The sequence below is a fragment of the Mastigoproctus giganteus genome, chromosome 4 (assembly GCF_048544385.1).
Source record: "Mastigoproctus giganteus isolate SK-2022 chromosome 4, ASM4854438v1, whole genome shotgun sequence".
NCBI classification, from domain to species: domain Eukaryota; kingdom Metazoa; phylum Arthropoda; class Arachnida; order Uropygi; family Thelyphonidae; genus Mastigoproctus; species Mastigoproctus giganteus.
This window is the reverse complement of record NC_143578.1, coordinates 61,466,564-61,479,431: the sequence shown is the minus strand read 5'-3', so window position 1 is coordinate 61,479,431 and position 12,868 is coordinate 61,466,564. Positions and strand designations below refer to the sequence as shown.

The following is a 12,868-nucleotide window of genomic DNA, read 5'->3' as shown; positions in this document are numbered from 1 at the left end:
GTTATCTATGGTAACTCTTAAGAAACTAATTTTAACTCAGATATGAGATAAAATGAAGGTGGATCAAATGATATCAAGCAAGTAACATATTTCAGGGTAATAAACATATCCCATAATGATAGAGCCATCCCTATGAATAAAAATATAGAACAGCTCCACATAAATGAATAAATATAATGAGTGATATTTACAAAGAAGCACATTTACGTGGAACTATAAATAGTCATATTTATTAAAAATTAAGAAGACAAAATGAAATGAACAGAGACAAGGCAGCTACTTAATTAAAGGAGGACTAATTTAGGAACTGTAAAAAGTCAAACGTTCCATAAGATTTATCAACAAGCAATTGCACTGCTCTCATTTTACATAAATTCTTATGGAAATAAAAGGGTGCCCATCGATACCTCATCAATAAAGAATGTTAGAATGATTAATGAGCAGCTTTACAGTAAGCACCCAACAAGTTGTTGTTGTTGTTATTTGGTTTTTAGGAGCATTAGCAACTAAGGCCATATTGCTCCGGGATATGCGGTGGTCATTCCCTGAATGACCTTTCCGCATCCTCCGTATTTGGTGGTGACGGGCTCGAACCCCGGTCTAATCAAGAAACCCAACAAGTGACAACCGAACCTAATATCAATACAACATTAAAACTGGCAAAGGCACATGATGCAAGAAAGCAAGCTTATATAGCAAGCTTAAAAAAAAAAAAAAAACATCCTTATTTCACCCATCCACTCGCTCCAAATGTTTGTTAAGTTCTGCCTTAAATCTATTTAAGCTATCAACTTCTACAACGACAGATGGAAGTTTGTTCCAGCAATCAACCACCCGCTGGCTAAAGGCAAACTTCCGCACATCTATCCTACAACCGTCTTTCCTCAATTTGAATTTATGCCCTCTCAGGTGATTATTCTGAGCAAGAGGAAGAATCCCATCAGCATTGAGCATGCTCAAACCATTCAAGGCTTTATACACCTCAATCAGATCACCTCACCGGTTGTGCATTATAGCCTAAGTTGCTGATGCACCAATAAATCTAACAAACAACAACAACAACCTCGCCGGTGCCTAGTCTCCAGACACTGTAATTTGCAAAACTTAAGCCTTTCTTCGTAAGAGCAACCCTTTGTTCCATTCACTAATCTTGTTGGCCTTCTCTGTACTCGTTCCAGCAGCGTTACATCCTTCTCGAAATGAGGCCTCCAGACCTGTATACAGTACTCAAGGTGTGGCCTGACCATTGCCTTATACAAGGGAATAATCACCTCCTTATACCTGCTAGAAAAATTCCTGTATATCATTGACAAGACACCATGAGCTACTCTTGCAGCCTGTCTACACTGCTCAGAAAACTTCATATCTGCCTGCACAATTACCCCCAGGTCCTTTATCCATCAGATAATCCAGTTGTGTGGCCAACTAAGTCACGGGAAAATGAAGTCACCACAATCAACAAGCACCATATGAAGGAGAGAAAAGATTAGGCCCAGAACTACGTGACTCAGGTTGAAAAATGAAAGCAGTTTATATGGAGTGATGAGGAACAATTCACCCACGATGGGCCAAAAGGTCGCAAATGTTACTGGTATGTATTCACAAGAAAACAAAGATGATAATCTCACACTGCCGACAAGGAGATGGGGAAAATTCTTTAGCAGTATTATAAAGAAGTTCAGTATTTGTATTCGCATACATAAATGCAGTTTCTTATCAACAGTTTTTCAAATGGCATCTAATGCTACTTACTGAATACATAGACAAAACCTACTAACCAATTTCAATATGCTGATGCTCCAATCCATTATATAGCAACTTAAAACAATTCTTGGGTACTGGTATTCCTTTGATGGACTGATCACCATGCTTGCTAGACATAAACCTCATGAAGGTTTAAGTTTACAGGGATGGTTGCCAGTTCAGTAATGTAAAAACTCTGAAAAGACCTATTTGCACATTTATAAAGTGCAATTAGAGATAAATAAACAAATGAAATTCATTGCCTGTACGTTAAACAGAGTACTTAAATTGGCACCAAGCAAAGTGCTTTTATGTTGCTTGTTTTCTTTTGTGGTTCTATTATTTTGGGACAACTCTGATACCTCTTAAATCAAGGTTGGTACTTTGGGGGAGGTACAATACACCTCACAGCAACATTAATTCTATTTTGACAATACATTCTTATGTATTATATGTTTATGCTGTTGTTCATCTTTATTTTATTTACTGTGCATAATAAATACAGTGTTATAACAGTATAATAGTAATATTTTGCCTAAAATTAATACACAATACTACTCATACCACTTCTCTTCTGGCGCCTCCGTAGCCAGGTGGGCAGGAGCAGCAGTGCGTAGCACACGCTTCTTGATTAGACTGGGGTTCGAGCCCATGGCCACCAAATACGGAGGATGCGGAAAGGTCAGGGAATGATCACCGCATATCTCCGGAGCAATATGGCCTTAGTTGCTAATGCTCCTAAAAACCGAATAACAACTTCTCTTCTGACTCTGTAAGATGTACGTTAAACTATTAAGTTCCTAATTCATCTAACTTGGCAACCTCTTTATGCTATTTTTTTAATGATATATAAGCAATCATGGCTTCTGTGATGGTGACTTTAAAGCTGTTCCATAATTCAATTGTACTCACCCTCCTCTTTCTGTCTTCCCAATTGATAGAGACTATGCAGGTATCTTTAACTGTCATAATCTGCTTCTCTGAAATTAACACCCTTGGTCGTATCTGTACGAACAGAGACCTCACTTCACCTGTCATCATGCACCATAGCACTTCATGATCACTCACCTAAAGGTCATGGACTGTCAAACCCTATGATACTATTAGAATCACAGGCAATAACCAGGTGAAAAATATATTTTGCTCCTAATACTTTCCCTAAGATTTTGATGTAGTTGATTATCATCTAATTCCCTAAAAAAATTTGTTAGTAGAAAAATTCAGTTTTCCTCTCAGTTACTCTAATTTGGTCTAATCAATAAGGCACAGATTTAAATCTCCCATAACTGGGTACTTGTAAGTACTCACTCGTTCATCTGCATGTAGAGGGCTCACTTTCATTAAATTAAATTCTTTAGTCATTTGATATGTAGTACATCCCTACTTTCATTTTCCCCTTTGCTTGCTTTCTATTGCCTCACAGCACACTATCCCCCCCCCCCTTTCTGTGCTTCTTAAATACATTTTATATGTCACAGCAAAACTCATAATCCTCTATTTCTGGTTGACACTAGTTTATGCTAATTGTAATATGCCATGTCAGTTGTCCTAATCAAGAGTTCAAACTCGCCCATTTTATTAGCAACACTCCCAACACTGCCATAAAACTTATGAATTCCAGATCCTAAACCTTTCACTAAGGCCTCTAACATCTTCTAGTTATAACAATATGCTTTATGTTCATTGCTTTTTCATGTTCAGGAAGCATGCTAAATATTTTTGCATTATTTATTATCCTAATTTATCCCTTAAAATTTTTAAGCTTTTTGCCCTAGTTTTATCTTCTCAATCATTTGAAATGTTGCTATCTTCTACACATCTTCTAATAAGCTTTCTCATACAAGAACTCCTAAGGGTGCACCAGTGCTAATTTGACTCATGTCATCAAATTAACACTTGCAACATCTATATTTTTTCATGCTCCCATTTTTATATATGATAGGATATGATATATAAGCTAACAAATAGTAAAGTTTATGTAAAAAAAAAGTACTACAGAGTCCACATACATACCTAACAAACAAACCAAAATACATACCAAAGTCTGCCAATTTTAATTCTCCCTTATCATTTATTAAAAGATTCTGAGGTTTAAGATCTCTATGTAGTATTCTTCTTTTATGACAATAGGCTAGCCCCCGTAAAAGTTGGAAGAGAAAAATCTATGAATGAAATTGAATAAAATTTCAATAATTTCTGTGGGTATGATTATACAGATAACAGAATACAGTATTATTAAAAATTGTTTATTAAATTAAGAAATGCCTATCAATGGAACTATTTTCCAATCATTCAACGATGGAATTAAGTAAATTGAGAATATATCTAAATAATCCAATGTAATTTTTTGTAACCAAATCAACTAGGACAATAGTTCAAATTTACTTGGACAAAATCTGAATCTGCACCACGAAGGGTGACAATTAAAGATGTAGCAGAATGCATCATCAAGTAACTCTAAGAAACATCAGTTCACCCTTGTAAAGAATATATAGAGATACATATTATGCTTGGGGGGGGATGATTAACTGATTATTAGTAATTATAAAATAAGTGTATCAAGTTCTTTAAAAGTATATGTCAGAAATTTGATGAAAGAGATAGAAATTCTGCCGATGGTCACTCCTGTGAAGATCATTAAGCGCCATGCACTCTACAGATAAGAACACATGCAAAGATCAAGGGCTGAATGTCTAGTTGAATTAGTGTTTTCTGTTAAAAAAAAAAATGCATGCATGTAGGTATTTAATAAGGTAAGATCCTGCTTATCTCATAAAAGGTTCAGTTATTTATTTTCTATTAATCATGTGGAGGATCCCCACTGAAGATGATATCCATTAACATCTCTCAGTAAACGGAAAGGAATCAGTAACTGTGAAATAAGTGCATTAAATTCTTTAAAATTGTATGTCAGATGTGGTGAAAAATATATTCAGCCAAGGGTTATTATATCCAGGGATGTTTGCAAGGGAAAGGACTAGTGGAAACTATTAGCCACCAGAATGACTACAGTTCTATGAGCAGCAGATGCAGTGTGCCTATCTTTCCTATAACAAATATAATTTTTACCAGAGGGGGGTCACCTAAATCTGACCTATGGGGTCAGATTTGTTTCCTGTAAACAAATTGATGTAGAATAATAATGATTAATGAAGTCATATTTGTTGCATCAGAGACTTCTACAATTCCATTGCAAGATTTACTGCATTATTTGGCTTTAAAGGAAAGAATTGGCTTTGATAGGCAGTTTGATTAAGATGGCCTGTTTTTGTAATATTTTTTTTTTTTTTTTTAATAATGATGTGATATCAAATTTCCACTTCATCCTCTTCTGCCTGGATCTCTCATTGATTCATCTTGATTACTTGATTATAATGCATGTTCCAACAGATTCTGAACCCTTTGACAGCATCTGAGTAATAACTCAGACATGGTTGTAAAAATGGAAGATGACATAACAGAAGATGCAGTCATCTGATCAATTGTATTTTGCATTATTAGTTGAGAGGTGAGACTAGACCCATTCAACCAGAGTTACCCATTCAATCAGCAGCATTGAAACAAGTGTTTGAGTAAATACAGATTGACGTTTTTTGTTAGCAACTGCATATGTGCTTAAGTGTAACTAGTAATGTTTGAAGAGTAACAATACAGTGACAAAATTTTTAATAACTAAGTATGGAGCTTTCAGGGTAAACAAACCCCTTCTTCAGCAAAATACGTATACAAAATACTAACAAAATATAGACGTTAGAGATAGAATTAAAATAAAATAAATACCAAGTGAGTTGTGTATGCTCTAATGCACACATGGCTGTGTGATTGAACATTATTCACTAGATTGGCGTTCATTGTTGGTGCACAGACGAGTGTGGGTTTGCTGCCAGCACTTGTCGAGTTTCAAGACTGTTGATTCCAAGATAGGGTGTAGCCTCGTACCCTTGCAGTCATTCAAGGCTTTTGGACAGCATGATATGTTCAACAATTCTAGCCAAAGGCAGTGATGGAAGTGTCGGGATTGATTGATCGCTTCACAATTGCGTCTGGGGTTAAGGTCATGTGTTGACCAAAAATGTCCGACGATTGCCGAGTAGTCATGTCACCTAGGCAAATCGATCTGTCATGTTCTGCACGGCGATCCTGAAGGCATCTAGAGCTCTCCCCTATATAGCAACTGCCGCAATCATTGCAAGTTACGCGGTATACTACTCCACTACAAGAGAGGGGTGATGGAAGTCTTAATGTTTGAAACCAGAGAACGTAAGCTCTTACCAGGGAGCTGTATGCATTTTATATTGTACTCACGGAAGATTTTAGAAATCTGGTCCGATGTACCTGGATAGTAAAGAATATAGGCAGTAGGTATATTGTCACATGGAGATGATGTTCTCAGATGGGTCATAAGCTCTTGTTGACCCACAATTGACTAGGTCAGTTCTTAATCTGGAAATCTGTACTGTTACTCTTTAATCATGGAATCCAGTACTACAGGCCTATTTGCCTTCATTAGTAATGTTTGTTTTCTTGCCTCGTGACATGTCAATTCATGGTCAACCTTACATTTTTATATTTTCTTTCCAAGTTTCCAGGGTTTGCAAATTTTATAGTAGGCTAGATGATCAACTTTACAATTTGGAAAGTAAGATGTTGTGATAAAATCCATTTGGATGTGATCTTCTGATCCACAGTTTGGGAAAACTGAATCCCCTCAACATGTTGCCTGAGAAAGATCAAACAGTGGCACCTGTAGCGCTATATAGGATTTGGAATGAATAATAAATATGAGAGTTTAAATAATCGGCCTTTACAGTAATGTAAAAATTTAATGTACTGACAGTAAGTATAATATGAAATGTTAGATGAATTTCCTTCCTTTTAAATCAGAATTTTTTCTGCATACATAACTTTATAGTCCTGGAATTCCTTGACTATTTTGTCATCTATGACATTCATCAGATTCTATTCTGCTATGACACCCTTGGAAATATTTAATGTAGCATGAAGAGTAATTTTTACAGAAATTTCTCCAAAGGCAGTTAGTTAGTTTTAGCAAAGATTCTGAGTGGGCTGCTCATGTGGTTCCACAAGTTTCCTGACTAATCATTTTTACCATTTAGAAGGCCCGGCAGCATTTTTCAAACACTTTTTGATAAGGAATGAAGAAAGCTTACTCACAGATCAATCTGTAGGGAGTGTATTATAAGGAAGGAGAGAATGTCATATTTAATATGTAAAAGCTAAGCTTATTATGAATGCAGAGATTGACAATACTGGGAATGGTAATGCTGCACCATTTGAATTGCATACTTTTAGAAAATAACTAATTACATAAAAGTATCTTACGTTTTGGAGCTCTGCTGAGGTAAGTATATAACATCAAGGTTAAGTATTTCTTAGGTAAGTATATAACATCAAGGTTAAGTATTTCTTAGGTAAGTATATAACATCAAGGTTAAGTATTTCTTAGGTAAGTATATAACATCAAGGTTAAGTATTTCTTAGGTAAGTATATAACATCAAGTTTATTAATGAACATAATGCGTTCCATTTCAGGCACATTTAATCTTTTTTCTTAAATTAAATGAATTTTTTTTTTCTCTGATTAATAGAAGTGAAAACTAAATATAGTCCTCTTGATTATTGATTAATTACTAAGATTATAACTTTATAAAAATCTTAACTAATGTCACTTAATAAAACTGTATAGTTTTACATTCTTAATTGGGAGTAACTCATTTCTAATTCTCCCTAATTGTGAGTAATTGATTACTCCCAATTACTCTCCTGTATATGTTTTTTTTTTTTTTTTTTTTAATCTCTTTTCTCTGTATATAGGTATGCATCTCTTCACAAGCAAAATCACTCTCTAAAGCCAATAGTGCTGCTTTAAAACTACATTTAACCTATGAATTTCTTTTTTTACATATAAATTATATGGAAAGAAAAAATAATCATTACTAGATTTCTATTTGTCCAATTTTAATGAAATTTGGAATGGCTTGACAAATGTTTTTAAAAGGCCCAGATATAAAATTCATGAAAATCCATCCAGTGGGAGTTGAATTGCTACTTGAGGACAGACAGTCAGACAAAGAAAAAGCAACAGGGATATATGTGTATTCGTGCATGTGTGCATGCACACAGCACACACACACATATGTATAACTCAACCTAAAAATGAGGTTACTATTACATCTACCACATTTTGGAACACAGTCAAGAACACAATAAACTGAAGCTTAGTGAAGACAAAGGAGATGTACAAGAGAACTGCATCCTGTCACCATTGTCAGGATATGATACTTGATTTCAATTATGGTGGTTTTTAATATTAGAGCTACTGGAGCAGTTCTGTGATAACGATGCAAATTTTGTTCTGAATGGACCTTGTACATCTTGAAATAGGGTTAGAGGGAGAGAGCATGTGTGGAGGGGGGAGTGGGATTGTCACTACCTAGATATCTGTTAACTGCAGTATTCCTATAGTTCTTTTTTTTTTTTTTTTATTTAATATGGAAGGTCATAATGAGCTCCTTTCTTTTTTTGATGGTGGATTATGTTGAGAACTTTACAGTTTCTAGTATTGAAACTGTAATATTCTGATGCTGAATGCTGTGCTATATTGCCTCTTCTTATGGTAGACATGTTCTACTCTCGTTTTAAGTTTTTGAAACATGAATGCAATGAAGTGTATCTCAAGTTGTGATACACTTGAGACAGTACAAGTCTATTCCCTACCCCAAGGTGATAGGAGAATAGGACTTTGGGTTTCTTAGGTAACATGTCTACCACACAAGAAGAGGCAACACAACCCAAAGTGATACAGAACAGCATTCAATATCAGAATTCCAGTTTCAACAATAAAAATCATAAAGTTCTCAGCATAACCAACCTCAAAAAAGAAGAGTTCAACAAAGCATTCCACATTCAAAAAACAACAATGCAATTAACAGAAATCTAGGTAAGAGAAGGATTCCCCCTTCCCTAGCCTAGAAAATACTACTTCCAAGACATGCAAGGCCTACTCAGAATAAGATGTGCAAACTTATTGTAGAATCACCCTAGCATCTGTAATACCATTACCGAAATTAAGGTTCATCACCTCAAAATCTCAACAGAAAGGCAACACCTCCAAATTGTGAATAATATACAGGAATTTTGCTAGCAGAGATAAGGAGGTGATTGTCTCCTTGTGGCAATGGTGAGGCAACACTTTGAATACTGCATACAGGACTGGTGGCCTCATTTTAGGAAGGATGTAGAGTTAGCATTAGCATTAGAATTAGTAGAGGCATTTGATGCAAGAAAGCAAGCTTATGCAGCATCAGCCAAAAAAAAAAAAAAAAAAAAAAAAAAAAGTAACATAAATAAATAAAAATAACCACTTCCACTTCACCCCTCTGTTCGTTCGAAATACCTGTCCAGCTGAGCCTTAAACTTATTGAGGCTATCAACTTCCACGACAAGGGATGGAAGTCTGTTCCACCCACCAACCACCCGCTGGCTAAAGGCAAATTTCCGCACATCTATCCTACATCTGTCTTTCCTCAATTTGAATTTATGCCCTCTCAGGTGATTTTTCTGAGCTAGAGGAAGAATCCCATCAGCATTGAGCATGCTCAAACCATTCAAGGCTTTGTACACCTCTATCAGATCACCCCGCTGGTGCCTAGTTTCCAGACACTGTAATTTGCAAAACTTAAGCCTTTCTTCGTAAGAGAACCCCTTTGTCCCATTCACCAATCTAGTTGCCCTTCTCTGTACTCGTTCCAGCAGCTCTACATCCTTCCTGAAATGAGGCCTCCAGGCCTGTATACAGTACTCTAGGTGTGGCCTGACCATTGCCTTATACAAGGGAATAATCACCTCCTTATCCCTGCTAGAAAAATTCCTATATATCATTGACAATACACCATGAGCTACTCTTGCAGCTCGTCTGCACTGCTCAGAGAACTTCATATCTGCCTGCACCACCACCCCCAGGTCCCTTTCATTCTCTACCACTGTCAGTGTAGTACCACAGAGTTGATACGTTGCTCTGGGGTTGCTGTTTCCCATATGTAGTACTTTACATTTGTCAATGTTAAACTTCATTTGCCACCTCGAAGCCCATCTGCTCAACCTTTCCAAATCCTGTTGCAGCAGCATAGTGTCAGTAGTGTCCTTGACAACCCTGCCAACCTTCGTATCGTCTGCAAACTTGGACATTAAGCCTGATATACCATCATCAATATCATTTATAAATACAGAAAACAATAAAGGCCCCAATACTGAACCCTGAGGGACTCCACTAATAACATTAGTCCACGATGAGCAGTGTCCATTGATTACCACTCTCTGTCTTCTCCCCCTCAACCACCCCTTTATCCATAGCAGCAACTTGCCTCCAATACCACACTGCTCCAATTTGTGCAGCAGAGTTGCTGGAACAAGTACAGAGAAGAGAGAGTAAATTGGTGAGTGAAACAAAGGGTTGCTGTTACAAAAGATTAGATCATCTCGCAGGCGCCTAGTTGGAACAATCTTCCATCTGTTGTAGTGAGGGTCAACAACTTAAATAAGTTCAAGGCAGAACTAGACTAACATTTAAAGTGAATGGATGGGCGAAATGGGAAGTTTTTTTTTTTTTTTTTTGGCTGATGCTTGCTTTCTCCCATCATATGCCTCTACTAATGCTAATGCTAAAACCAACAACAAATAGATGGTGGCAATACTAACACTACTCCCCAGTGTTCGCTGCTAACTAGTTAGCAGCAAAAAGGCTTCCTCCACTGAATAACCCTCAGACTAATCCATCTAAGTAACCTTGCAGATACAGAGACTACTGAAAAGTTCCCGGCATACAGTTCTACCAATACATTTCCTTTGTCTTCACTCAACTTCATTTCATTGTATTCTTGACTGTGCCCCAAAATGCAGCAGATGTAATGGTAAATTTATTTTTAGGCACATTAGCATTTATGCATAAAGTGCATATTTGTCTTCGCTGTGTCCTTCCATCTGTCTGTCCATCACATGTAATAACTAAACTCCTAGTGGATTTATTTTCATAAATTTTTACATTTGACTCTTCTAGAATGATTTATTGAGCCTCCCTAAATTTCATTAAAATCAGACAAAGAGAAATCCAGCAATTATTATTATTTTATTATTTTCATACATACTACACAGGCAGGTGGCCTCCATAGCCAAGTGATCGGGAATGGGAGTGCAGTAGCACACGCTCTTTGAGTAGACCAGGGTTCAAACCCCTGACTGCTAAATATGGTCGATCTGTCAACCCACACCGGACCAGCATGGCAGATAATGGTCCATTTCTATCAACATGAATTGTTGAGGAGGCTTCCATCCTGCAGTGGATTGATAATTGCTGCAGTTTACCTTTACCTTTTTTATCATACAGGCTATCTATCCATATACTGTATATTGTAGATGAAGCACTGTTTGTTGCCATGTGCCCTTTGGAGGAGTGAATGTTTGATTTTTAGAAATCGAAATGTTCTTAGTTTGTGCATAAAAGTTATCTCTCTCTTTCTTTCTTTCTATAATAAATCATGAATTATTACTATTTGCTAATGCAAATAATAACTGACCTAGTAGTAGTAGTGGCATGTCATGCAAGAAAGCAAGTGTATGAGCTTATGCAGCATCAGCCAAAAAAAAAAAAATCACACCATTCCCTCCAAATGCCTGTCCAGTTCCTCCTTAAATTTATTTAACCTATCAACTTCCACAACGACAGATGGAAGTTTGTTCCAGCAATTAACCACCCGCTGGCTAAATGCAAATTTCCGCACATCCATTCTACATCTGTCTTTTCTTAATTTGAATTTATGCCCCCTTAGGTTCGTAATCTGAACAAGTGGAAGGATCTCATCAGAATTCAGCGTGCTCAACCTGTTACTACATATAAATCTGTTATTATATACAGATGTCTTTACCTCAGAGGAAGGATCTGCTGTGCTCCAAAACAAAAGACAATTTTATGAAATTAGTTATCTATTGAATATCTAAACTATGCAATTCCAACACAATGCAGTGTTGTGAACTCCAAACAAAATGAGCCCTGTTGACTAATATTGTTTTCCATTCTCTTAGTTGAAGTGCAAGTGGTTTTTATGGTCAGGTTGATGCTAGTCCAAGTGAGGTTTTTTTTTTTTTTTTTGATAGTTGTTGGCGCATCGGCTTCTGTGGCCATATTGCACCTCCCAAGGTTTTTGCAGTACTTTGATCCAAGCCCGAGGTGGGAATCGAACCCGCGACCTTTGGGTTGCCGGGCAGGTACTTTTACCCACTCGGCTAGCCCGGTCGGCCCAAGTGAGGTGATGAACTTAGAGGCTCTAGAGGAGGAAACTGTCAATATCCACGAAAGCTTTTAAGTTCTTAGAATGAAAACCGAGAACTTCCCTTCTACATCTCCAGCCCTTCCACATGGAGGCGGGTTGGAAAACTAGCAGTGCCACCTGGGCTAAGCAGTGGTTAAGATTCACGAGGTTAGTATTAGTAGCAACAACAAAAAAAAAAAAAGTAGTTTGTTTTGTGGGCTCTTACTAATTAAAAGTAAATAGCTGCTTAAATCAAATCAAAACTGTCTATTTAAATCACAAGAGGCTCTCTATATCACACTGGAAATTGCACAATCATAAAAATACTTGGCACCTAGGGACAATGCACAAGCCATTAGTAATAAATTCATTACTAGAATTTTCTGAATCTACCTTATGGAGAAAAAAAAATTATGCCTTTAAGAAAATAATTAAACATTACCATTATCAACCTTAAGCAATTATTCATCTTCAGCTATATCAGTTTCATAAGACAAGAAATAATAACATATTAATTAGTAGATGAATGCAAATTACATTGAAACAATGGACCACAATTGTCCTATGAGTCATTACAAACTTAATTATGCAGTTAAAACTTTCTTACCTTAACATTATTCATATTAAGTATATTTCTGCAGTCATCCATGTACTGTTTTAGATCCTTTTCCTAAAAAACAAAATCTAGTAAGAGTAGTTTGCACAGACTAAGTAAAGACAGTTATACAACTTAACAAAATATATGACTAAAATAATATCCTCCAATAAAAAGACAGAGAATAACTGTCATACAATCTGTA

General features: G+C 36.4%; 1 protein-coding gene across 3 annotated transcripts in view; it reads right to left on the bottom strand.

Moving 5' to 3' along the window:
* LOC150086776 (cyclin-dependent kinase 17-like) overlaps positions 1-12,868 on the bottom strand; it is a 279,296-nt gene that overhangs the window by 63,746 nt on the left and 202,682 nt on the right. For all 3 annotated transcript variants that reach the window (XM_090372743.1, XM_090372745.1, XM_090372744.1), the window contains exons 7-8: positions 12,676-12,738; positions 3,782-3,905 (exon numbers count right to left, since the gene is read on the bottom strand). In XM_090372743.1, coding sequence (XP_090228869.1) covers positions 3,782-3,905; positions 12,676-12,738 — 187 coding nt within the window. The remainder of the gene's footprint in view (positions 1-3,781; positions 3,906-12,675; positions 12,739-12,868) is intronic.